The following is a 27,447-nucleotide window of genomic DNA, read 5'->3' on the forward strand; positions in this document are numbered from 1 at the left end:
TGGGTGATGTATATTTTATTAGACAACCTTGTGAGTTATTGTTGTGGTATCACAGGAAGTGAGGTCAGCTGACCGTGGTCCTCATGGAGGACGGAGCCCCAGCAGGGTCAGTGGTTCTGACGGGACCGGATGCTCTTCAGTCTGAAGGAGAGAAACCAGACACACATCTTGTTCTTATTCACTGTGTTCTTGGGATTCTTATATCACTTTCCTGTTTCTAAATCTCTTCATCAGTTAGAAAGCACTTTGGATAAAAGTTGTCGTTTTAAATGTGATATTCAAATAAATTCCCCCCCCCCCCTACAAATTTGCTGGCCACCCCAGTGGCCTCAATAAAAAAAAAAAAAAACACTTGCCGGTCACATAGATTCTATCGTCAGTTATGCGTTTCATCCCAAATCATTTGGGCCAAATGCATATCAGTAGGTGTTTATTTAAGTATTTCTGAGCCTGTATACTACAACAGTATAATACAATCCTGTAATGATGGCTTTTAGTTTTGGTTCCACCCCAAGAATTGAAGTGGCTCCCCCTTTGGAAAAGTTTTGGAGGCGCCCCCTGTCCTCAGGGTTCCACACTGGGACCACTGTTTATTTTATTATCAAGAACTGATACACAACTCCAGATTGTATTTAGAGGTCTACTCCGACGGCTGTGAAGGAGTACAGACCATAAACACGTTAACTGAACCGAACGCTGCTACAGGTCCGACATCTCTCAGTCGCCATGACGACCGTATGGGACGAGTACTGGAGATTAAAGCCAGACCCTAAAATATCCCATAACTGTGTCGGAACAGACACAAGCATTAAAGAACTGTTTCTGTAAAGTTGTCTTTTTAAAATAAAACTAAGATGTCACAGAAAGGTTGGTTTGTACGAACTGATGTGATTCAGAAATGAATGAATAAAGTTTTTAATGAATGTTTAGGCAACTTTCAGAGTCTGATATGGAGTCAGCTGCAGCTGCTGCAGGATCCAGAAAGTGTTTCTCCGGTGATGGACCGGGACCCAGACCGGTCTCTCCTCCTGCAGATGCAACACTCTGAGTTACAGCAACTTTGCTCTTTATTTCTCACGTTTGCACCTCGATAATCCCGTTGAAACAACTTGTCTTATGTCTTATGACTTATTTCTGCAGCAGAGGAATCAGATCGTGATGCTTCATGTTTTAAATATAAGTTTATATTGTTCATATTGATATACTTATGAGCAGTGTTGGGTGTAGCGCGTTACAAAGTAAGGCGTTACTGTAACGAGATTACATTCGCCAGTAACGCAGTAATGTAACGCGTTACAGTTGTAATTTGGGTAATCCCGTTATAGTTACTCTAAGACAAAAAAAACTACGTTACTTTAGTTACTTTAAGCTTTTCAGCTACATGTAGAACGGGAGAACAGAAAAGAAAATCAAACTTGCCTTTCATGCGTCTTCCCGTGTTGCGCAACACTTGTCTGACTTAAGGCTGAATTATGGCTCCGCGTTAAATCGACGCAGAACCTACGGCGTAGGTTACGCGGCGACGCACGCGTACGGTGCGCGTCGCTGCGTAACCTACGCCGTAAGTTCTGCGTTGGTGTAACGCAGAACCATAAATCAGCCTTTAACGTGATTTTACGTGATTTGACGTGATCTTACGGGACTTCTGGTGCTGATCTTGGCACTGCAGTAGGTTCCAAATACAGGACTGTCTCAGAAAATTAGAATATTGTGATGAAGTTCTTTATTTTCTGTTATGCAATTAAAAAAAAAAAAAAATGTCATACATTCTGGATTCATTACAAATCAACTGAAATATTGCAAGCCTTTTATTATTTTAATATTGCTGATTATGGCTTACAGTTTAAGATTAACATTCCCAGAATATTCTAATTTTTTGAGATAGGATATTTGAGTTTTCTTAAGCTGTAAACAATGATCAGCAATATTAAAATAATAAAAGGCTTGCAATATTTCAGTTAATTTGTAATGAATCCAGAATGTATGACATTTTTGTTTTTGTAATTGCATTACAGAAAATCACAATATTCTAATTTTCTGAGACCGTCCTGTCAGAAAATTGCACGCACGGATTCACGTTGAAATCAACGCACTCTTTGTATGTGTTTCCGTGACTGACCTCTTTAGCAGATCCTCTGTCGGCACCTCTCCATCCTTGTCATCCTCGTCACTGTCATCCGAGGCTACTGTCCATCTCCTTCTTACTCTTCTTCTGTTCTTTGCTTTTGTGTTTGTGCTTCTTGTGTTTCTTCTTCTGCAGAGCAAGAGAAGCAGGGTTTCAGTCAAAACATCCAGCCCTTTCTGCATCTTTTTTACTTTCTTTTTTTAATTTTTTTACCTTTTTGTCCTTGTGTTTGTGCTGCTTCTTGTTCTTCACTTTCTTCTCTTTGCTACTCTTGCTGTGTTTTTCCTCTTCACTGGGGTAACAGAAGGAGGTGGCCCGTCCTCTGTCTGAACAGAACAAAAACAAGATTGCAGGAGCTTTTAGTTGAAATGTGGTTGGTTTCCATAGTAACATGTGAAGTGGGGGTGTGAGTGAAGCGAGCGAGTGACACTCACCACCAGCAGCTGAAGGAGGCGGGAGCTTCGGACCAAACTCCTCCTGCTCTTCTCGCGTCGACGTCGGGGGGGCAACCGCTGCTGCTGAATACAAACAGGACGTTGTCAGCTGACACGAACACACCTGGAGGTTTATACCTGCACCAGACCAGGGGCCTCATTTATAAAGCTTGCGTGCGCACAAAACTGGGCTTGAAAGATGTGCAAGCCACCTTCTACGCAAAGGTTAGGATTAAAAAAGAAAAAACTAACGGGAAAATGTGCGTATCTTTACGCAAACTTTGATCCTAGCGCACAAACAGTCTGAAGATATGGGGAACTGGCGCCGCAGGTGAGGTGGTGAAATGAAGCCAGATTCATGTCATACTCTTAATGTCATCACATATCAGACTTATAGTATAATAGCGCTGATCGTGTCTCTCTGTGTTTGAAGCACAACATCAGTCAGGACTCTGGTGCTGCTGCAGCCGCGGTGCAGGACACGGCGGGAACCTCCTCGTCACCCACCAAGACAACCGTAGAGTGACTAAGGACAGAACAAATGAGTGCCGGGCCACTCTTCTCTTGGCCTTCAAATCACACCACTTCTTTTTTATTTCTGTCACAGATCTGTCCGGGGAACTCACGGCGTTTACAGCAGCAAAGACGTGCTGCCACTCACTCGCTTTCTTTCTGTTAGTGATGCCACTACTGTGACCACCAAATAATGGGTTTTCCTGACCTCCACCTCATCCACAACATCTCCATCTCAGTCTCTGTGAAATTTAGTGGCACGGTGGCTCCACACGTCTCATTCATCCTGACGCACAGCAGTGTAGGAAACAGACTGCATGCTCAGCAGGCTAATTTATATGCAAATACAATCATCATGTGCTTTGCATTGACCATTCATGGTAGAAAGTGGGCGTGTAGAGGGCGGGATGTGAGGCGAATTCAGCTGCGCAACCTTCCAGCTGGACTGTGATTTATAAAGCGAACATTGGCGTGCAGATGTGCGTGCACACGGTTTTATAAATCAGGATTTTTTTGTGCGCACGTACACTTTTAGTATGAATCCTACACACTCTTTTATAAATGAGGCTCCAAAACCAGAACCAAGAGCACCTGTGGGCTGGCTGCTCCTGACGGCTGATGATGATGATGAGGAGGGGGTGATGCTGAAGAGCGTCACTGGCTGGCTGGTTTCCTCCTCCACCTTCTCCCCGTCGCTCTCCCCCTCCGAGGAAGACGACGACTTCTCATCTGAGGAACTAGCAAATATGGCTTTGAACAGGTCCATGGGCGGCCGGCTCTCCTCCTCCTCTTCTTCCTCCTGCTGCTTTTCCTCATCGCCGTCTGTCTTCTTCTCTGAACTCTCCTGCTTTTCTGTCTTCACCTGAACAAAGACGGAAAAACAAACCCTCAGATTCATTCATCCACCCATTTAAACACTTCACTGGGAACGGCTAAAACTAGGATTCACTGTGAAACGGATTCTCACAAAATCGGTTCATTTATAAAGTCAGAAATCTAAAACTACTTTTTTTTTTCCTTTTTACATCCAAATTTTAAGTCAGAAATTATTTATTTTCTCGCCTCAAATTTGAGGAAACTTTTTTGTTTACAAATCTGTGAGTTTCTGAGGTCAAAAATGAGAAACATTTTCCAGTTTTTAAAGAAACATTCTGAGATTTGTGTGTTTATGATCACATCTGGCTTTTTTTTTTTTTTTAATCACAATTTAACCCGCATTAAACATCTCCATGGATCATCTCGTCCAATGGACCATCTAAAATGGGAAAGCTGTTGTGCGATCGACTGTACTCGAGTTATCGTTTTACAGACTGCTGAAAAATAAGCTTAAGAGAGACAAATGGATCGCTGCAATTCACAGAAACAACTGGATTCCAGACGCCGAAACGTGGATTTGTGGTTCCCATTTTGTATCAGGTAATGTTGGATTTTTGGGTAGCTAACGTTAAACGGTCAAATCATAAAGTTCGGTGTCCTCATCACTTTAATTTCTACAACAAATCCTGCCTTGAAGTCGGACCAAGCGTCAAGACTTTTGTAAGCCTTCAAGCTTTGCTTCGCGTATTTCCCCGGCGTAGAAATTAAGTACATATAAATATCAGGAAACTGGATTCATGGACAAATATTAATGTCCATGGACCACTGGTTCTTGGTAACTGTACCAAATATTAATGTCCATGGACCACTGGTTCTTGGTAACTGTACCAAATATTAATGTCCATGGACCACTGGTTCTTGGTAACTGTACCAAATATTAATGTCCATGGACCACTGGTTCTTGGTAACTGTACCAAATATTAATGTCCATGGACCTACTGGTTCTTGGTAACTGTACCAAATATTAATGTCCATGGACCACTGGTTCTTGGGATAACTGTACGGGTCACTGTCAAGTCCAACTTTAATTTAAGCCGATAATAGGCTGTTATCCCGTCTTCTCCACTAGTTGTAGCTGTTTTTGCTGATGTTTTACCACTCAGTGAGTAAGGGGGTCCAGTGGGGAAGTGACATCAATGCAGACCCTCTATAGTGTATGGAATCTACAGCTCAATGTAGTTAGAAATTGTGATAATTACCACTATAGTGATGTTGCTAATGTTATGATGTGGGTGGGGTTAGTGGGGGGGATCAATGGAGTGATGTAATTGTATTTATTTATGTATTCATATATTTAAAGTGTAAAGTATTATATGACGTATATATGTAAATGTACTTTTATGTGAATGTACTTTTAATCTTCATGGACCCCAGGAAGATTAGCTGGCGTTTTGCGCCCGCTAATGGGGATCCAAACTAAAACAAAATAAAACAAAACAAAGTTGGCCTGGGCCTCTAACGATCTAGGCCAGGGGTCGGCAACCCAAAATGTTTTAGAGCCATATTGGACCAAAAACACAAAAAACAAATATGTCTGGAGCCACAAAAAATGAAAAGTCTTGTATAAGCCTTAGAATGAAGACAACACATGCTGCATGTTTCTATATTAGTTATAACTGGGGGAAGATTTTCTTTTTTCATTATGCACTTTGAGAAAAAAGTCAAAATGTCGAGATTAAAACGGAAAGGAAAAAGGGAGAAAAAAAAGAGAAAAAAGGAAAAAAGAAAAAAAAAAAAAAAAAGAACAAAAAAAAACAAAAAAGGAAAGGAAAAAAAAAGAAAAAAAAAGGTCAAAAATTTTTGAAAAAGCTCCAGGAGCCACTAGGGCGGCGCTAAAGAGCCACGGGTTGCCGACCCCAGGTCTAGGCCCACTAATACCCCTTTTACACCAAGCTGGTTCCAGGGCTGGTTCTGGGCTAGAGCCAGACTTAGCACCAGTTCTTTGGGTTTTACACAGCCTAAGCACCGGCTCCTGGCTCTCAAAACTGGTGCTACACCAGCCCCTTTGAGCTGCTGGGCCTGTTACTGAACAACCAAAGCAGAATAAACATGGAAGCGCGCCGTTTTTAAACAACGGAGCGTTGAAGACGGCGGTTAAGTTTGCAGACTCTTTTATTATTATATCAATTTTTTAATAATGGATGTAAAACAGAAGCAGCAGTGGTCTACGGTACAATCCATCAACAGTAAAGTCGGCGGGCACGGAGGCTGCCGATGCAGCGGCAGCCTCGTCCGAGCCCGCGGGGAGCGTTCCAGCCCTGGGACGCTTGGACGCGAGGCTGCCTCTGCATCGGCGGGCTCCGTGCCCGCCGATGCAGTGCAGCTCGATCCATTTATTTAATAAAAATTCCTGGCCCGCGGGGACGCCTCCCAGCCCGCGGTTCTGGTTCCGCGTTACACCAACGCAGAGCCTACGGCGTATGTTACGTAGGAGGAGAGGAGCTCCTGAGGAGAGGAGAGGAGAGGAGCTCCTGTCCCCCGGGGCTGCCAGCTCTTGAGTCAAATTTCTTAACAGGCGTTATTTGGATAAACTGAGCCCAGGTTGGGGATCTTAAAGGTTACTTTACCTGAAAAAAATATTAAAACTTAATAAAGTGCCATATTAAAAGCGCTACAGCAGGAATTAAAACAGCTTTTAATTGTCGGTTCCTCATATGGTGTGACGATCGACGCAGAGCCTATGGCGTAGGTTACGCGGCGACGGGCGCCGTAGGCCGTACCCTACGCCGTAGGCTCTGTGTCGATTTAAAGCGGAACCATAAATCAGCTCCGGAGCCGGCAGTCAGCCAGAAATTCAGAAATTTTCAGAGCAAATTTCAAATTTTTAATAAAGTGCCATATTAACAGCGCTACAGCTGAAATTAAAACAGCTTTTGGCTCTCAGCTTCCTGATCAGGGTGGGGATGAAAACGAGGGGGAGTGGTGACGTATACAGTAACGTGATGACGTGGCTCTCTGGCCAGCTGCTGGCCAACACCAGCTTGTGTAAAAGCAAACGGTTCTTACTTAGAACCAACTGCGAACCGGCTCTAGCACCAGCACTAGCACCAGCCCTGGAACCAGCTTGGTGTAAAAGGGGTATAAGAGATTGAAGCCTCTGTGGTCTCTGACCTGCGTCTGACTGCTGATGGATTCAGGGCCTCCGGGTGCCGTTTGGTCCGGTTTGGTCTGGCTCTGGTTCCGTGTGGCCGTCAGCAGCTCACTCAGGGGATCCTCGTCCTTTACATCGTCCTTATGCTCTGAAACATCCCATCTAGACTTCTTTCCGGACGCCGGAGGCTTCGGAGGCGCTGAGGAGACGCACAGGAGGAATTGGTGAGATGAGAAGATGAGGTTCAAAAGAGAAACCAGGACCTGAACCTGGCTCTGACTGGCTGAAACGCTGCATTTAGCTATATAAAAACAGGTACGGCCCTCAGTTCAATTCAATTCTATTATATAGCGTCTAATACAACAAGAGTTGTCTCTAGGCGCTTTCCAGAGACCCAGAACATAAACCCCGGAGCGATTATTACATAAACAATGGCAGGTAAAAACTTCCTCAGAAGGTCTTCATGGGTCTTCATCCCCGTTCTGAACAGACAGAAAGACATAGAACCAGCCACGGATCCTCAGAGGACGGATCTGAGTTCCACCTACCACGCCTGAGCTGTGGGCCGAGTTACCTGCCATCTCTCTGCTCTCCGTCACCGTCAGGAAGTTGAAGACTGAGAACTTGTCCCTCTTCACCTTTGGCAGCCCCACCAGACAGGACCTGCAGGACCAAGAGGATAAGAGCTGAACCCAAGCAGACATGGAGCCGTAGAAGTTCAGCTTCGCAGGTGGAGAACCCTCAACCTTAACCCCTAACCCTATTTATCTGGTCTAACAGGTGAATCTGGAAAAACAGTGGCAATATCAAAGACAGCCAAGTCAGAATGACACAGGGAATCTAAATGAAATACTATCCTGCAGAATAAATCTGTCTTAGAAAAATCGGACTACCTACCAACATCCCTGCCCTTCAAAATCTACAATGCACACCATTTTGTGACTCTTTTTTTGTCAATTTAAAAACTGTGAGTTATCCTGAGCAAATGTGCAAGTCTGCGAAGATCTCATACAGATATGACACGTTAAAAATCATCCAGTATATTTGTATGGAGCTAGAATAGTCTCATAATTCGCAGATGCACACACAGTTTCACAAATGCATAGGACAAGTTTCACAAATGCACAGAACAATTCACACGTGCGTAGGACAAGATATACAAATGTATTTTTGATGCACACACAAATATAACCTGATTTACAAAGGTTTTTTTTTTTCTGTGAGCTGCGCTGGATTTGCGTGTGACTTTTGAGACTCCCCTGACGTGACTCGATCCACAAATACGTTTTTTTTAACACGGGAGAATCTGCAACCAATCAGATGTCTTCCTTTGTTTCAGTCAATCATTTGTGAAACTTGTCCTGTGCATTTGTGAAACGGTGAGTGCATTTGCGAATTATGAGACTGTTCTAGCTCCATATATTTGTCCCTCTCTTATTGTTGCTAAGTTTGTATTCTGTTGTGTTGTGGCATTCACTCTTGGTGAATGCTGTTTTAGGGCAAAAGCAGATGTTTATTTAAAGACTACTTTTGACTGAAGACGTGTGTATTCATGTTTGTAAATGATAAATTACCTGATTTACCAATAAATGACCGTGGAGCCCTGTTAACTCCATTACTACCCGTGTCTTCCTTTGGATTTCCTTGGAAAATGTGTGTGTTTTGTTGGTGTGGTTGTGTGTAAACGTGCTGGGTTTGGGGCGTACCCGGGGAAAGGGTTGGGCACGTTGAACCTCTTGCACAGCAGTTTGTCCGGATGCCACTCCAACGTCTCTCTGGTCATTTTTCCAAACATTTTCATCCTGACGGCAGCTTGTTTGTCGTCCACATCGCCCTGGCAACCCAACAACAGGAAGCTGATGATGTGTACTACAGGTAGAAACGGGGAGCCCCGCCGTGTCACCAACCCACCTCTTCATCACGATTGACCTCCACAGTCTCCTCATCCTCCTGCACTTTGGCCCGGGTGAAGCGCGAGGACAGTGAGGACGATGAGGGCCGGTACAGGATGGAGGCTCGGACAAACTCCTCCCTCTCCCTGCTGCGCTCCCACTCCGTCATGGTGGAGTCCAGACTCTGCTCCAGGCCGTCTGAAGGACACGACAAGAGTTCTGAAGAAAATCTGATGCCCCTTTTGCACTAGTACCACCTCAGCTCGGTTTTACCCGTTTTACCCTTTTGCACTAGGGCTGAGACGGGTAGAGCCGCTCCAAGCCGATACTTTTTTCTGTAACCATTTCAGCGAGGTTCTATACAGGGCTGAGCAGGGACTATTTCTGACGTCACCACCCTCCACGTCCCTGATTGGTCGGGGGGCGGGGCCGTCAGACGTTTGAATCAGGAAGCGGGAGTCAGCGCGAGAGCGACTCGCTGCGATTTTATTATACAGCACAAACGTCTGTTTGGTGATCCAACTCTGAGGTGCAGATGTTCATAAACCTGGTGGCTGTCGAGAAAATTAAAAAAGGGATGTAGACGGGCTGTTTTACTCTCAGCCGCTCGCGGCTCCAGCTGATTTCTGATCAGCGCCGACATGAACAAAGCGGTTGCGCAATCGAGTACGTCACAGCAGCTTCACCACAACCTGCCCACTTCTCCCCTGGCTGTGGAAAAACACACGGGTAGAGGCGTGACGAGCCGAGTCGGGCCGAGTCGGGCTCAGTAAGTCCTAGTGCAAAAGTGCCCTGAGAGGCTCCAGTGCCCCCGTTTGTGACGGATAATTCAGTACATATGGAGACATTTTTTTGAAATCACTCTAAATGTTTTTAAATCAATCTTCTGCCCTATCTGGCATCATTTCCAAAATGTCTTGTAGTGTGTAAGATTGCAACACATTTGTATTTATATTTCCATCAGCATATACAAACAAAGTTTGACTGATGACGTCCATTTTATGAAATATCATGTGGCGCAACCATTAAAAAAACAAACATTTTTGTATAATACTGAAAACTTGTAAAAAAAAGATGTCAAGATGGTAAGGAAATGAATGTATTTTAATATGAATCACGGTTGCACCACATGACTTTTTTTAAGGCTAGTGCCAATTCATCTTGACAAAAAACTCTTAAAAATCACTTAATTTAAAATTTGTATATGAATTTAGCAGGAAATTAAACAGATTAATTACATAAATCTGTTTAAAAAGAAATAGAAAAAATTATTTATAAACAGGTATATGGAAGAGGAAATGGGTTAAAGAGGAGTGTGAGAATCAAATAAAATAGGGAAAATTGTATATTATACTTGCTTAAGATATGTTTAGATATTTATGTGGATATTTATGTAGTATATATTATAAGTTGAGAGGGATAGTTATAATTATGTAATATATGTTATATATTTATTATGTATGTAGCATATATATATATATATTTATAGGGATATTTATGTAGTTTATATAGTGTATATGTATATAGATTTATATAATATTTGTATTTTCTAGATATTGATATAATATTTATGTAATATTTATATTTTCTATATAAATATTACATAATGGATAATTATGTAATAATAGGCATGTTTACGTAGTATTTATATAGATTATATTTATATGGATATTGTGTAGATATAATAATAGCAATAATGTAAATCCATAGAGTTATAAAGGGGTAGGAACTAAGAAAAAGTGTAAACTTCTTCCTAGTCCTTTTTTTCGAACATATGTGAATATGAAGATGTAAATGTTTATCTTTTTATTTTTACTTTCATTTTTATATACATGTTCGAAATAAAAATTAATTAATTCAATCATTCAAATGTATGTGTACACAACATTCTTAATGTTTGAACTACTGCGATAGATATTTTTTTTTTTTATATTTTAAAATGGACCTGTTGAAAATCCTTATTCATCATTGACCCACACACGTCCACCACTGGGGGACAGGGACGGCTGTTGTACGGTTGTTGTACGGCTGTGAGGAGCGGCGGAGGTGGATATCAACTGAGATTAGAAACCAATCAAATTATGCTTCTTTTAAATTGTATCTAAACAAGTGGTTAATTAAAAGTGGCCCTTTTGCACTAGTCCCGCTTCACCTCGGTTCTACCCGCCACGGCCCCGTTTTGTGCTTTTGCACTAGGGGCTGAGACGGGTAGAGCCGCTCCAAGCCGATACTATTTCTGTAACCATTCTGCAGAGGTTCTATCCGGGCTGAGCAGGGACTATTTCTGAGGTCACCACCCTCCACGCCACTGATTGGTCAGGAGGCGGGGCCGTCATCAAACTACAGGCCCCTGATTGGTCGAGGGGCGTGGCCGGCAGACGTTTGAATCAGGAAGCGGGAGTCAGCGCGAGGCGACTCGCGGCGATTTTATTATACAGCACAACGTCTGTTTGGTGATCCAACTCTGAGGTGCAGATGTTCATAAACCTGGTGACTGAGGAGAGAATTAAAAAAGGGATGTAGACGGGCTGTTTTCTTCTCAGCCGCTCGCGGCTCCAGCTGATTTCTCATCAGCACCGACATGAACAAAGGTGTTGCGCAATCGAGTACGTCACAGCAGCTTCACCCCAACCTGCCCACTTCTCACCTGGGGGTGGAAAAACAAACGGGGACAAAACGGGTGGAGCCGCGACGAGCCGCACCGAGCCGAGCCGGGCGGAGGCGGGACTAGTGGAAAAGCGCCATTAGTGGCCAAGGCTGTCAACATTAAACTTTAGTGCTTCATTTTCCTGCTTTGCTGCCCTGCCTGTCGGTGTTTGTCTGATCCACCTGGCATGTTACCTATTAGTTTGTCTAGTTTGTCTGTTGCTTTTTGTGCATGGCTTTTTATTCTGTGTTTAGTGCTTTTGTCTTGTTTGTTTTTGGCCTGTTAGTGTGTTACTGTGTCTTGTTATTAATGTTGATGTTACTGTTGCTGCTTCATGTTGTTTCTGTTTTCGTTTGTAGCAATTGTCTGTTGTTGAGCTTATGTTAACCTGTGTGTGTATGTGTTTTAGCTTAGTCTCTTACCTTTTAATCTTCATTCTGATGTAGCCTTCTTATTTGGACATTTTTATTGATTGATTGATTATATCTTAATATTGTTTCTTTCAGGTTGACTATTTTACACCAGTCCAGGGACAGCAGATGCAAAATACAGTAGCCTTTTTGGCTAATTCTGGCATATTTTACATGTGTTTAAATGTATTATTAATGTGCAATGTCCCTGATAACTGAACTTTTAAATAAATAAATAAATGCAGCGTCCTACCTCTGTCCCCCCGCTGGAGGCCGGTCAGGTACAGGTCGTAGCGCGCCTGCTTGCTGGGGTTCTGCTCGAAGGGTTTGAAGGTTTGCGGGGAGGCGGAGACTCCTCTCCAGGCCGCCAGAGCCTCCTGGTGCTGCGGGAGACCCGAGGGCGGAGGAGCCGAGGACAGAGGAGCCGAGGAGGCAGGAGTGGAGGGTCCGCGGAGGCTCAGCAGACGCTGTCTGTCTTCAGGCCTCAGCAGCTCCAGGACTGAACTGGGCCCTGAAGGGAACCAGAAACATGAAGCAGAGGGTGGAGTCGCTCCAGTGCTGAGAATTAAGTCAGATTTTCATTTAATATTATTTTTTTTTTTTTAACTTTTTATTAAAACATTTTACAGAACATATCCTGACATACAACATCAAACAGAGTAGGTGAATATAGAGCAGACCAGAAATGAATCTGACAAAAGCAAGGTAAATTAAAGCTGCAAGCAGCGATGAAGCAGTCATTACCAGAAAAATAACTTTTTATTTGACAATTTTCACCTGTTTCAAGTAAATTTTCACTTGAAATAAGTAGAAAAATCTGCCAGTGGGACAAGATTTATCTTCGTATTACAAGCAACAAAATCTTGATCCATTGGCAGATTTTTCTACTTATTTCAAGTGAAAATCTACTTGAAACAGGTGAAAATTGTTGTTTTTTCCAGTGATGAGTCTTGTTTTAAGTGTAATGAGATTTTTTTGACTAAAAATGAGACATTTTAACTAGAAATAAGACAAATATTCTTGTTAAGATTTTGAGTTTTTGCAGTGTGTTTTGCAAGGTACCTGTTGCTAAACTTTTATATAAATTAGATATGTGTTTTTTTTTTGGGAAATGCTTCTCTAGAACCCTAATAAAATATTCTTCTATGTCATGTGGGTTTTTACTGACCAATTCCTTTTCCTTATGGTTTGTGACATAATGTCTAATACTAATGTTGAAGTGTGCTAACCTTGCAGAGCCTCCTCTCCCAGCAGCGTCCTCCTCTGGCCAGAGTCCAGCTGATGGCGTCCTCCTTTCTGAGGCTCCTCCGTGACCATGTGGCCCCTGGAGGCCTTCAGGGCCTCCGCCAGAGCCGGACTGACCCCCGAGAGCTTGGAGATCTCGACCGGCGGCCGGAAGTAGTGGACCGGCCGATAGTCACGAGGCAGAACGGGAGGAGGGAAGATCTAGAGAGCGACAGCGACAGTGAGAAGAACCTTCGGCGAGACGCTAACGTGTCAGCAGACGGAGAGCTGCTCACCACTTTGTCCTCGGCTGCTTTCTGGGCCAAAGTGAAGCCGTCCAGAATCTTACCGATGTACGCCACGTCTTTGCTTCTGTCTGGACACACAAAGACACGCAAAAGTGTCAGCACTGACATCTGGAAACAGATTCTGCAGGGGTGTCTCTAGTTTCTGCAGGGCCTTGGGCACGATTGTGCTCAGGGGCCCCAATTGAGTAAAATCGTAATGATAATAATAATCTTTATTTGTCAGTACATTTTTTATATATATATATATATATATATATATATATATATATATATATATATATATATATATATATATATACACACACATATACACACACACAGCTTAAGAAAACTCAAATATACCATCTAAAAAAATTTGAATATTCTGGGAATCTTAATCTTAAACTGTAAACCATAATCAGCAATATTAAAATAATAAAAGGCTTGCAATATTTCAGTTGATTTGTAATGAATCCAGAATGTATGACATTTTAGTTTTTTTCAAATTGTATTACAGAAAATAAAGAACTTTATCACAATATTCTTATTTTCTGAGACAGTCCTGTGTGTGTATATATATATATATATATATATATATATATATATATATATATATATATATATATATATATATGTATACATATATAGGTTTTTTTGCCGCCCGCAGCAAAGTTCAAACTGCCCGCTCCCGCCAGATTTGCGTTGGGTCCCGTGGGACCCGATCCCAATGCAGCCCTCTAACAGAAACAACAGTCTGAGTCAAGGTGGAGGTACTCCTCCTTCCACCATCATCTACGTCTCCTATCTGGCACCAAAACCTTCTGATTTGAGGTCGTATATCCACGCACTGTTTGCAGAAAAGTGGTCGGGACACGTGTCCAAACCTGAACTTGCAGAGCTCCGAACTAGGAGGTCTGCAGCTGTTCTGGTTTGGTGCACGTGTGGAGACACCGAGGACAGCGTTGTTCAGACACCCCCCAAGACTCTCCTGGTGCTTCCAGACGGCCTTACCTGTCTTCTTGTACTGTCGCGGCGCCGTCCACCCGTACAGTCCGTCTCCGGGCTCCTCTCCTCCCAGGACAGTGTCGTACCTGGACATGGAGTCTCGGTGGTAGATGTCTTCATCATCGTCCTCTAGCGCGCCCACACCGAAGGCCTGGAGGTCAGAGATCACCACACCGTTGTCTTAACCCATTCTAACAAGTCCTACTCCTGAGATTCCTGTTCTACAATAGGGGTGTAACAATATATCGTGCCACGAAATTTTGCGATACAAAAACATCACAATACGTGTCGTGGAGGTGACAAACTGTAGCGCCATATTGGGACAAATTTATCCAGTCAATACAAGCAGACGCTGATTTCTTTTTCAATGTAGTGATTTTGTTTTAACACAAGAGGGCGCTCTGAGCTGGTGGTGACTAATCTGCACCGCACCCCCCTCTCCCATCTTTCCAATGCTTGTTTCAGTGGAGTGTAGGATTTACAAGTAGAATGGAAAACAACGTAGCAATAGAAGACGCCCCCACCACATTTATGTCACCCGGCATTTCGGATTTCCAGTTGTGGATAGAAACGGGGACCGAGTGGCTGATAAGGCGCAAACAATCTGCAAACATTGTAAGAGAACCCCTCTTAGCTCTTTCATAAGCTAAATAACAGTCATGTTGCATTTTGAGTTTTCATAGTGTTTTTATTTATTTATTTATTTATTTAATTTTAGTTGTTTTTTCTGGAAAAGAAAAAAGTCAAATCATACATGAGAGAAACTATTCAGTTTGTGGCAAAATATTTGTACTTGTATGAAACTGAAGATGCATAATGCAAACCTGACATTTACTTTTAGTTCAGTTTGTGGAAAATGGTTGGCCTGGCTTTCAAATAAAAGACATTTTTTTCCAGTCATATGTTCCTCATTCAAGGTTGTTAAAAAAATACTGCTATAATATCGTATCGTTATCATGACCTCAATATCGTGTATCGTACCGTATCGTGAGATTAGTATATCGTTACACCCCTATTCTACAACCAAAGAAGAGTGAGACTACAGCAGAGATAGAGTGGCACAAAGACTACGGCACTTGGACGGTTCACCATCGGATGACGAGACCTTTTCAGATTTGTTTGAGGAGTACTTTGAGGAGTACTTTGTCTTCTGGAGTACTCCAAGGTTTATTGTTGGGCACCTTACTATTCACTGCTGCCCTTTGTGGTGAACGTTAGGTAGCGTCACTTTTCTGCTCATTGATTGGTTATATTGATTGGTTGCAGCTGTGTTAACTACCTATTCAATTCAATTCAATTTTCAATTCAATTTTATTTATATAGCGTCTAATACAACAGATGTTGTCTCTAGACGCTTTCCAGAGATCCAGAACATGAACATAAACATAAACATAAACCCCCGAGCAATTAAGGAAAAACTCCCCTTTAGGAGGAAGAAACCTGGACCAGGACCTGGCTCATAAGGGGGGACCCTCCTGCCGAAGGCCAGACAGACTACCTAAAGGAGGTTACATGGAGTAAGGCCCACCTGTCCAGCGACCCCTCCTCTCCTCGACTTCCTTCCTTTGTCTCCAAACAGGCGACTCCTCTTGTCGGACTGAGGGGTGAACAGGTCGATGTGTTCTGCTGCTCCCAGGCCCCGCAGCGCCAGGCCCGGGTCCAGTCCGTGGTACCCCAGGCCCTGGACCCCCGTCTTTGGGGTGAAGTCCACCGGAGTTACATCCTTCGGTGCAAACGTCGTATTCTCGGGGGCAAACTCGTCATCCTCTTCACCCTAGTTGAGCAGAGACGTTAATCTCCAGCCTTTCAGAGTACTGCGGGTCCGTCAGAACATCCGCCACTCCTCACCCACCTCAGAGTCCTCTGAACCAGCAGTGCGTGGCACACGGGCGGGAACCTGGACTGCACTTTCTGTCCGGAGGAAAACAAATATTTACAGATGCACGAATGCACAAAGCAGACATGGAAACACGGAAAAAACTCAAGACAGACTGAATTAGTGAACCACAGAATTCTGCAAATTATGTGGAACGCTCATAAGAAAAATTTGCCAATCAATATACAGAAAATAATTTGAAAAAAGAGAAAATAAGTATAACGTAAAAGGAACAGAGATCGTTAAAAAAAAACAAATTCAGGACAAAATGAATGGAATTAACGTTGTGTTTCTGCAAAAGGCATCAGTTTATGGAACAATCTGCATACAGAAGCAAACATTACATTTAAAAGAATAATAAAAGCCAGTTTGATGAACAAATTTCATGATCATTGTTAAGTTAGGTGGGTTTTCTTTTCTTTCTCTCTCTTTTTAGCACCGTTGTCAGTCATTTTCTTTTCTTTGAATCAAAAAAGAATACGACTATCTGTGTTTGACGAAAGCTATTTTGTGTTGTTTTATAACTTTGTTGTAGTTTTGGTTTTATTTTTTGTTTGTTTTTTTAATTACGTTTTTTGTAAAGTGTTTTTTTTTTAAATTGCGTAATTTGTCATTTATTTTTTATTATTACATTCTTGAAAATTGATTTCTTAGGAGAAAGGGACAAAATAAGCTTAGTCTTCTTTCTGTTCCCTTTCATTCAAGGAAAGAGATTGGTTGTAATTATATTGAACTGTTTTGTTTTTATTTTAATGAATGAAGAATAAAATAAAAAAATTAATAAAACACTGAAAACATTTGGAGGAGGTCACGGCTCATCTTTCATCACCTTCTCACACTGATTGTGAGTCTACCAGCTGAAATAAGGCTTGGAGCTCCTCAGGGATGAATGCTGGGTCCTCTCCATCTACAATAATAAAAACTTTGTTCCATTAGCTTAATGATCAATCTAGGGCTGAAGCTATGGAATATTTTAGTAATCGAGTATTGTACTGAAAATTCCATCGATTAATCGGGTTAAAACATATTTTTGTTTAGTTAAAGAGCAATTATAAATATACATAAGATGTTAGATGTTAATTGACATTACTAGGACTTATTTCTAACCTAAAAATGCCATTACACCTGATAACACACATCACTTAAAGGAGCTTGAGGCCGGATTGTGGCAAGATTTATGAAAAAAATCTGTATACATTTTAAGTTTTCTAGTAATAATGTCAGATGAAGCGTTCCAAACCAAAAAGAATGATTCCTCTAGTGTATCTCTCCTTTGCCTTGAACAGGCTGTGTGCTGCAAAATGTGCTGAAATTCGGTCCCGAATTTCCCGCGCTGGGTTGCGGATGTGACGTCACATGACGCTGCATGCACGTTCTCCCCGTTCTCCCGTGCCGGCTTCACTGTTGGCTGCAGTACCCCCGACGGCCGTCGTGGTGAAGGGTGGCGCTAGAGAGTCTCATTTCTTAAAAGGAGCCTCATGCTCCTTTAAAAGGTTAGGTGTTTTTCCCACGTGTTTCAATTGAACTTTCATTTGTGTCAAGCAAATTTTAAGTTCTAGTTAAATTTTAAGTGAGACCTGAAATGAGACCTGCTTATTCTCCTTTTCCCTTCCTCTCTTCTCCTTTTCCATTTTTATTTATTATAAGTATCTCATAGCTATCATTTTTGTCCATCGCTCCTGCAGTTTCTTGTGCCGGCCCCCTTTTTTCTCTTATGTGCATGTTTGCAGGCCGGAGCTTCGGGAGCTGCTTGCTGGCCTGCGGTCAACCATTTCAGGTCAGTCTGAGAACTACAGCAGCATCCTCTCCTGAGGGGAATCCCGTACGTACCGGTCTGCTGCCTGCGAGCCTTCCTCTTCACCCGAGGTCCGACGCCCTGGCCTTCCCTCCAGCCCATGGCCCTGAGCAGCTCCACCCCCATGGAAGACCTGGAGACAAAGCCAGGCACCTTAGAGCAGCCAGAGCTGAGCCAGATACGTTACCATGGGAACAGACGGACGGAGCCTCTACAGCTCAGTGCAAACATATTCCACAGTCCTCCTTGGTGCGTCTTCAAATATTTTGGCACATACAACCTGAAATGTAGACGGGCTCTTATCTAAACTCCTACCGCCCCGGCCCTACCGCCCCGGCCCTCCTGCCCCGGCTGGAGGCTCATCATTCCTGACTTCTCCACCAAAATGACCTTTGAGACATATTTATATTGTGCTGCAAACCCTGCCGCTCTGGATTGGCCGAAAGGAGCGGGGGCGGCTAGAATTTAAAGGGGACCTATTATGACATCTAATGTCTATTTTAAACAGGCCTTGAATGTCTTAAAAACAAGCTTTTGATTTTTTTTGCTAAATAAATTAGAAATTCAGCCTCTGAGCCATGTCTTTATCTTCTCATTCTCTAACCTCATTATCTATGCGGAATTCTGAGTGGGCGGGGCTATGATAATGAGGCTCTGTGCTGATTGGCTGCCTGAATGACGCGATACACCGCTACGGAAAAAATGGAGGAAGCTCCAGCCGGTGGAGGTCAGCCCCCCAGTCTCGCACTCAGAAGGCACGCCATTTTTTCCAGTGTCCAGCCGCGGTACTGCAACAAAAAATCCCATGGGGCCCAGAAAGCTTTTTTCCCATAGACCGCAATAGTAAAAGAGAAGCCTCTAAAACTGTTCACAGGAACCTCCAGCTGTAATCACCGGCAATTACTAATCTTTGTATTCTATATTTTTAAGTCATGGACTATCCGTCAAAAATGTTTAATAACGGCCAGAAAAGTCAAAGAAAAGTCTCTTTCTGGGCGTGACGTCACGGCTGACGTCACAGCCGTGTCCGTGCATTCCACGGATGTTTATATTAATATATATTATGTAATTATATTATATTAATACATTAATAATATATGTAATACTATACATGTAATAATAGACATTAATTAATATATTATATTAATACATATTATATTAATACTCGCGTCATTGCCCCGGGGCATGATGGGAGGCCCCAGAGCATCATGGGAGGTGACTCAACTGCGCATGCTCTATGGGCCCCTTGATCAGAATCAGAATCAGCTTTATTGGCCAGGTTCGAACATTGTCCAACAAGGAATTTGACTCCGGTAATTTCGCTCTTTGGTATTAAAAAATAAACAATAAACTAATAAATGTGGTATTTAACGTGGAAGTAAACCCGGAAGTCATGAAATTTTTCGGCGTATGCGCTGTTGAGCAACTTACATTGAAATGAATGGGCGGCCATTTTCCTGTCTCCTATGCAGGTTATTTAATACATCCATGGCGGAGTTACACCGTGTCCTAATAACTGCATGCGATGCGAGCGAGCGTCACCGACAAAATCAATTCCATTGCTTTATTTTCTATTGGACTGTCCTAACTGGCCGTTTTGAGCTGAACATTTGTCGGACGCCCTGCTTCTATTTTCTTCCTGTCGCTCGCATTGAAAGCCGGTTGAAAGCGCTGTAGGAAACAGTCATGATGAGGAACGGCTGATCCAGTTAGTTGAAATGAGAAGTTATCTCTATGATTCCTCCTCATTTCACTATAAAAACCTCAATAAAGTGGCAGCTGCTGGAGGGAGATGGACAGAGAGACGATGTCACGCAGTGCTACGATAGTCGGACGCTCATGCAGTTACACGGTTTTATAGTTGTGGCCGTGGTTTGCATTTTGGTTACGTAACGAAAATGCGCAGAATCTTATTGGCTCGTAGATCCACATCACACTGGACGGATCATCCGGGCGGCTGTACAGACACTGCAGAATTTGGTTTCTTTCCTCCTTCTCTGAGTTAGCAGGCTGAGGGGAGACCACTTTATATATGTTAAAGCAAGAAAAAACCTGTTTTTCATAATAGGTCCCCTTTAAATAGATGTCAATTCTCCAGAACAAAGCCCTCTTTCATTCCAGGATGTACTGCAACAAAACAGAGATGACGCCAAGGAGAGGAGAGGACTCCCTGGGTTCCCCAGCTGGGCTGGTTACCTGGCGGGGGCGATCAGGTCCTCCAGCAGCGTGTCTCCGGGGATCAGGGCGCTCTGGGCGTTGATGGCCCGGGCCTTCTCCGCAGTGCGGTCCTTCCGACCCGACCAGAACTCCTGGCTGGTGGTGATCTCCCTGGGAGCGATGCCGTGCTCGCCAAAGTCCTGGGGTCAGCGAAGACTCGGTCACACAACCTCACAACACCCGTCACCCCCTCGAAGTGGGCCTGTCTGGGGCTGGTTCTGGTTCCCCAACCAGTACCAGCACCAGCACCAGCCCAGTCTCAGTCCACGTACCTCCTCGTCCATGAAGTCCTCCGGTCTGGCATGCTGCTGCTCATTCTTCTGTTGTCGTGACGACACAAAGGCTGAAGGAGCCCAGCCTGGAACCAGGAGGATGGAGCGGTCAGAAACACTCACAGGAACGGTGAAGGACAGGTGTAGGACAGGTGTAGGACAGGTGTAGGACAGGTGTAGGACAGGTGTAGGACAGGTGTAGGACAGGTGTAGGACAGGTGTAGGACCGGTGTGGGACAGGTGTGGGACAGGTGTAGGATAGGTGTAAGTAGGGCTGAACGATTTTTGAAAATAATCTAATTGCGATTTTTTTCCTCAATATTGCGATTTAATATGCAATTATTTTTTTCAAGGTCCTGTTCTCATGTATTTTTAAACTACACAAGCAATAAATCAGTCTGTTTTATAATAAACAATGTCAGATGTATTTAAAACACAGATTACAACAATAAAGAAAACTAATCTGTGTCTTTACCTCTTTAACACGTCTACACACGTCTGTACACGAGTGTTATGGGTCGTTCTCTGAACCCAATCACACGACACCAAACCGGGTTAAACTTTAGCCAAAACAAGGTGTAGTTTAATAGAAAAACACAGAAAAACTCCCACAGGGAACAAAAAAAATGTTCCTCACAGGGAACTCAGAACTTCTTCATAAATAACTCAAAAATCACAGGGAGAAAAAAAACACCAGCAAACTAACAAACAAACCAACAAAGCTCAGAGTTAACAAAACCAACCAGCAATGAACAACTGGCAGCCGTTCTTTAACTTCCTGATGAGCTGACGGGCTGCAGGTGGTTTAAGGCTGATTTGGTTCCACGTTACACCAACGCAGAGCCTACGCCGCAGGGTACGCAGCGACGCGCACCCTACGGCGTAGGCTCTGCGTCGATTTGACGCAGAACCATAATTCAGCCTTCACAGCGCGACTCCACTGTCCGCCGGCACCCGGCTCGTGCTCGTCACCGCACGCAGCTCCTCGCCACACCGACGCTGCGCTCATATATTTAATACATTTATAAAGCCCATATATTGTCCATGTTGCAGCATCCTTTGCCGGACACCGGAACCTGCAGCGTGGGAGTGAGGGGGGCAGGGTAACAGCCCGGGCAGGCGGGGGAGAAGGTTTGTCCGTCAAGACTCCTCTCCTTGGCCCTGCCCCTTTTCAACCCTTCCCCGACCCTGCACCCCAACCTGGGACTTGTTGATTGGGCCGGAGCTTCGGGAGCTGCGTGCTGGCCTGCGGTCCCCACCCCTGGTCATCCCGTTGCTGCTTCCACCTGCCTGCTGTGCTGTTGCCGTCCCTGACCCACCAGTCTGGCCCTCGGCAGGAGGGTCCCCCCTTATGAGCCTGGTCCTGCTCAAGGTTTCTTCCCTCCTAAAGGGGAGTTTTTCCTTGCCACTGTTTGGCTTAAGGTTTTTCTCCCACTAGGGGAGTTTTTACCTGCCATTGTTTATGAAATAACTGCTCGGGGGTCATGTTCTGGGTATGGGTCTCTGTAAAGCGTCTAGAGACAACTCTGTTGTATTAGACGCTATATAAATAAAATTGAATGAAATTGAATATTTATAAAGCCCCGCCTGGCCGAGCCCTAACACTGATGCCATGGTAGATTTAGGTTACGCGGCACTAGGGCTGTTCGATTAATCGATTTTAAATCGTAATCGCGATTATGTAATTAGAACGATGTTAAAACGTGAAACTCGTAAAATCGATTTTTCTAACTTTTTTTTACCTTGTCTGCACACATATTAATGATTGATGGAATCACCTCTCAATACCTGCGACAAGTGCCCCATGGGAGAGGCTCTTTAGTGTAGGAGGGGGCGTTGTAACATGCCACCGGGCATCCCTCAAGCCAGATGCCGTAGACCGGCTCGTGTTCCTTGCAAAAAACTTGCAAATGTGAATAGCAAATGTAATGACTGACATTCCACACCTCTACCTCCTTCATGGGTTGCATTATTATTTAGCATGCAAAGACCCAGTTTAGTTTAATTAGAAAATGTCTTGTTTTATTTAATTGGAAATATAACTTACTGTATGTTTGCAAGTGCTGATTTGCTGATTTTTTTTTCAGAGATAAAACTTTATATTTTATTATATTTTTTAAAACTTTTTTTCAACTTATTTTACAGAGCTTTGCACTTTATTCATTCATTTTTGGTTTAATAAGAGCAAAGTTTGCACTTAAAGCCCAATGGGGCAAATGTTCAATAGAAAAACAGCATATTTGAAATCATTTCTTTGCCTTTTGTCAATTCAATAATAATGGTAATCGTAATCGAAAATCGGATTTTGAGAGAAAAAAATCAAGATTTTATTTTTGGGCAAAATCGAACAGCCCTACTGTTGACTTTTTTCCCCTGCCGGCTCTGCTCACTCGCAACGTGACCAGATCACGTGACTGGTCAAATCGCAGCCTTTGCGGTTAGAAAATCTTGTTTTATCACATCGCGATATTATCGCAAATGCAATTAATGGTTCAGCCCTAGGTGTAAGACAGGTGTAGGACAGGCGCGTTCAGGTGTAAGACAGGTGTAGGACAGGCTGACCTTCCTTGGACCCGACCGAGTTGAAGTATCCGGCTGAGAATCCTCCGGTGAAGGCTCCGTGGAACCTCTGGTACCGTCCCTTCTCATCCTTCACCGTCTGGTCGTGCAGCGGGACGGGCTTCCTGAGGGGCTCGTCTGGGGACGGACACACACACACACACACACACACACACACACACACACACACACACACACACACACACACACACACACACACACACACACACACACACACACACACACACACACACACACACACACACACACACACACACACACACACACACACACACACACACACACACACACACACACACACACACTTTAATCCCACATCAGATCCTCCCAGCGGGACCACGACTCCGGTGGGCTCAGATGGATGTGGATACCCTGATGTGGGTGTTTTTCTTTATTGAATTTATATTTCCAGGACTTGACGGTGAAACGTGGTTCCTGCAGCCGGATCCTGAGCTGCTGGCTGGGAGAGCCCACCCTGACCATCTAGAGACAGCTGTTGTAGCGGTTTACATCCCTCCATCCTCAGCTCTGCTGTTGCTAGGCTACAGACCCAACAACCAGTGTGTTTCTAACCATCACTGGTGCTTTAATCACATCTCGTTCAGGCCACCTGAACACAGGCCAGGTTCTGTTGGTCGGGGTATCTAGGCAGTACTGGAGTTGAGGGGGGATAAAAACAGTCCAAATCATCCCCCCTGTAAAACTGCCATCCCCTCTTTCCATCCCTTATGTCATTTCATCAATGAATGTGGTTTACTGCTATTTCAACATTTAGAGTCATCACCAGAAAAATAACTTATTTGACCATTTTCACCTGTTTCAAGTACATTTTCACTGAAATAAGTAGAAAAATCTGCCAGTGGGACAAGATTTATCTTATTTATCTTTGATAAATAAGAAACTGGCAGATTTTTCTACTTATTTCAAGTGAAAATCTACTTGAAACAGGTGAAAATTTGTTGTTTTTTCCAGTGATGAGTCTTGTTTTAAGTGTAATGAGATTTCTTTTTACTAAAATGAGACATTTTAACTAGAAATAAGACAAATATTCTTGTTAAGATTGTGAGTTTTTGCAGTGATCCATGTTACTTATCCTGTGAAGGACAGAGTCATATTGATAAGTTCAGAAAAGTGTTTTTTATTGTTGTGTTTTGATGTATTTGATGTAAGCCCAGTGGATATTTAAAGCTTACAGAAGGCTGCATTTAACTGCTGCTATGTCATTCCTGCAGTATTTCTGCAGGTGTTTTGGTCACTGCTATACAGGGCTTTCACGTGACGTCACCAAACGCGAGTCGCCATTACGGAGATATACCCCCCACCCCCCCAGACCAAAACAAAGCCAGAGCGTATGAGAGACTGCACATTTCTGCTCCTTCATAAACCGTAATCACAATCCGCGTGGAAAATGGTCAATTATTGCCGTGTGTACGGTTGTACAAATTGGTCTGACCGAGAAAAACACCTGGAGTTTTACAGACTTCCAAAAGTTATCACAAATCAGGGAGATACTTGCCGAAACTTATCAGAAGAAAGGAGACGTCTGTGGCTTGCTGCACTGAAACAGAACTTTACGGGCAAGAATCTTGACAACATTCGTGTTTGTTCTTCACATTTATTGTCAGGTAAGTGAAAAATAAATACAATAATATAATAATCTACTGTATATTTAGCGTTATTGCTCGCCATGATTTATTCATTTCATAGCCTTACAACAGAGTTTCTCAAACTAAATTTCTAGCACCCTACTCTGCCAGTGTACAAATGGGGGTCCATTTGGTAAAAAAAATGAGGTAATTCACGATGTCAGGATATTTAATCGTTGGCAGAATAGTCGGGTCATCCGTGGTCCACGTTGTTTGCTCCAGCTCGTACGGATCATGGCCACCTAAAAGGTTTAATTTCTCTTTATACCTCGCCCTTTCTGGAGGACCAAGTCCTTCCCGGTATCTGGTATCTTCCCCACGTTTTGCCGAGGTTTTCCGTGGTTTTGACATGGTCAAATTTTACATGTTAGCCGCTTTGTTGTTGTTGTTCAACCTCCAGCCCTCCAGAGCCTCCACTCTGCCTACAAATAATCCCGCCGCTATGGCTGCCGGGTCGCGGTACCGCCCATTTCGTGACGTCGGTGAAAACCCTCTATTATTTGTAATATATTATATTATTTGTAATCAGCACAAATTATCTGTCCCCATATGATAAAATCCACCATCCCCCCTGATTTCTTTTTACAACTCAAGTACTGTATCTAGGTGTGATCCGGGACGAGGTCCCGGGACGAGGGAGACGGGGAGTCCGAGGTGAGGGCTGCTCCAGGCGGGTAAACATCAACCCCTCACCCCTGGAGACACGGAGTGAAGGCTGATTTATGGTTCCGCGTTAAATCGACGCAGAGCCTACGGCGTAGCCTACGCGTAGTTTACGCCGTAGGCTCTGCGTCGATTTAACGTGGTACCATAAATCAGGCTTCATCAGCGTGCTGGCGTTCCGGCGGTTTGCGTGCCCATCATTCCCCCGGAGCTCCGGCTCCTGCAGCGTTAGCGGCGCGGCTGTGCTCCGCCTGGACGTGGCGGGTGTGTGCGTGTTTGTGCAGGGTCGTGGGGGCCCCTACCTTCCTCCAGAGGCTCCAGTGGAGTCCCGAAGCTCACGAAGTCCTGCTCGCTGTCGCTGTCGGACGCCATGTCTGAACAGCAGCTACGGGATCCGCGGAGGGACACGCTGCACCGGGGACGAGAGGCGCCGGCGACCAACCCGAGAAATGGCGCCACCTGCCGGTGACCGAGGGTCCCGGTCGCCCCGTGTATGTATGGAGGTAGATTATTCAATCAAAAAAAAACATTGCATAAATCAAAAAATATATTTTCAATAAAAAACATTTTTCACTCCAATGAAAAACATTTTTTTCAATCAAAGAAAAAAAGTGTTTGAATGCAAAAAAAATATTTGAGACTCAAAAAAATGCATTTGAACACTGTTTTTCTTTTAAATTAAAAATTTTGATAGAAGTGAAGTTTTCTTTGTTTGTCAATTAATTGGATCTGTCAATTAAAAAAAAAACACCTCTCGTAGGCGCCGCCTCAGAGTTCTTTTGTCCCAGGCCACCTGAAGGCCCCAGTGCGGGCTTGTTGCTACGGCAACCACGCGGCGTCCCGGAGGAAAACTGAGATGGAGCTGGGAGCGCTGGGTCCTCGGTCGGGGGAGGAGGAGCGGAGGAACCGGGACCATCAGGTACACCACAACCGAACCAAGACTGAACTTTAACCAGAACTGGACAACAGCCCTATCCAAATCCAAAACCAGCCCTTTCAGCCCTGTAGTTAAGGTTCCCACCTTTCAGAGAGATAGAAATAAGGGACGCCCTGATTTCAGCAGCGCAAAAAATTGACACAACCAAAACTTCTAAACTGCTTAGAAATGTATTTATTTTATATGAAAAAAACAAAATGCTTTGATTTACATTTTAAAGTGCTTTAATAGCATTGAACTTGCATGACTGTACAGACAGACAACCATCAGCCAAGATGTACATGCAAGTAAATATAAATATAGATACAGGTGAAGGTCGGAAAGTTGGAATATGGTGTAAAAATGAATTTATTTCAATAATTCAACTTAAAAGGTGAAACTAATCTATTACATAGTCTCATTACACGCAAAGTGAGATATTTTAAGCCTTCATTTGTTATAATTTTGATGATTGAATTGTTTATTGATTTCATAATATAGAGATTTTTTATTTGGGGTTTTCATAAACTGTGCGCCCTAATCACCAAAATTATAACAAATAAAGGCTTGAAATATCTCACTTTGAATGTAGTGGGAAATAATATATTTGTTTCACCTTTAGTTGAATTTACAAATTAAGTTTTGCAATATATTAAAATTTTCCGACCTTCACCTGTATATTATGACATCAATAAATAATAGCATAATATGTGTCTGTATTGGTTCAATACGGAACACAACTTTTAATTCCCAATTACATAACAATTCCGTATTTCAAGGGACGGGTGGCAACCCTACACTATACTCTGACCATAGAGAGAACAATAAACACAAGAGGAGGAAAAAATAACTAATAAAAACAAAACAAATAAACACAAAATGCTCCATATGGAGGAAAAACCTGCCTATATAAAATAATTTGGCTACAAACACCAACCACTCTTAACAAGGAAAAAACCAAGAACTATGAATCTAAGC

The 27,447-nt window shown here is 43.4% G+C and overlaps 2 protein-coding genes across 5 annotated transcripts in view; one reads left to right on the forward strand and one right to left on the reverse strand.

The window, feature by feature from the left end:
• gpatch1 (G patch domain containing 1) lies at positions 1 to 25,938 on the reverse strand. Of its 4 annotated transcripts, none has more exons than XM_061736439.1 (20): positions 25,856 to 25,938; positions 23,227 to 23,361; positions 20,665 to 20,750; positions 20,372 to 20,532; positions 18,211 to 18,308; positions 16,357 to 16,415; positions 16,033 to 16,278; positions 14,511 to 14,655; positions 13,509 to 13,588; positions 13,218 to 13,434; positions 12,242 to 12,499; positions 8,951 to 9,129; positions 8,746 to 8,873; positions 7,614 to 7,702; positions 7,060 to 7,238; positions 3,664 to 3,934; positions 2,560 to 2,640; positions 2,339 to 2,451; positions 2,120 to 2,254; positions 1 to 141 (listed from the first exon to the last, which is right to left on the reverse strand). In XM_061736439.1, the coding sequence occupies exons 1-19, from the start codon at positions 25,923 to 25,925 to the stop codon at positions 2,174 to 2,176; spliced, it is 2,676 nt and encodes an 891-aa protein (XP_061592423.1). In that variant the 5' UTR covers positions 25,926 to 25,938; the 3' UTR covers positions 1 to 141; positions 2,120 to 2,173. The 4 variants fall into 4 exon arrangements, with proteins under 4 accessions (XP_061592423.1, XP_061592405.1, XP_061592415.1 ...); XM_061736421.1 differs by having other exon boundaries at positions 2,339 to 2,481; XM_061736431.1 differs by having other exon boundaries at positions 2,560 to 2,643.
• The window catches only part of LOC133457315 (WD repeat-containing protein 88-like), a 16,869-nt gene continuing 13,935 nt past the window's right edge, over positions 24,514 to 27,447 (forward strand). Inside the window, 4 exon segments of the mRNA XM_061736452.1 lie at positions 24,514 to 24,869; positions 25,291 to 25,544; positions 25,838 to 26,056; positions 26,314 to 26,472. Coding sequence (XP_061592436.1) covers positions 26,003 to 26,056; positions 26,314 to 26,472 — 213 coding nt within the window. The 5' untranslated portion in view covers positions 24,514 to 24,869; positions 25,291 to 25,544; positions 25,838 to 26,002.

This window comes from Cololabis saira, chromosome 2 (assembly GCF_033807715.1).
Source record: "Cololabis saira isolate AMF1-May2022 chromosome 2, fColSai1.1, whole genome shotgun sequence".
Classification (NCBI taxonomy): Eukaryota; Metazoa; Chordata; class Actinopteri; order Beloniformes; family Belonidae; genus Cololabis; species Cololabis saira.

Bases quoted from the DNA above. Each gene is read 5' to 3' on its own strand.
- gpatch1 (XM_061736411.1), bottom strand. From the start codon at position 25,925: ATGGCGTCCGACAGCGACAGCGAGCAGGACTTCGTGAGCTTCGGGACT. The intron at 18,309-20,371 runs GTAACCAGCCCA...CTTTGTCTCCAG, and splicing joins GACCTGATCGCCCCCGCCAG to GTCTTCCATGGGGGTGGAGC. The intron at 13,589-14,510 runs GTAAGGCCGTCT...TTGTGTGTCCAG, and splicing joins GCGACAGTACAAGAAGACAG to ACAGAAGCAAAGACGTGGCG.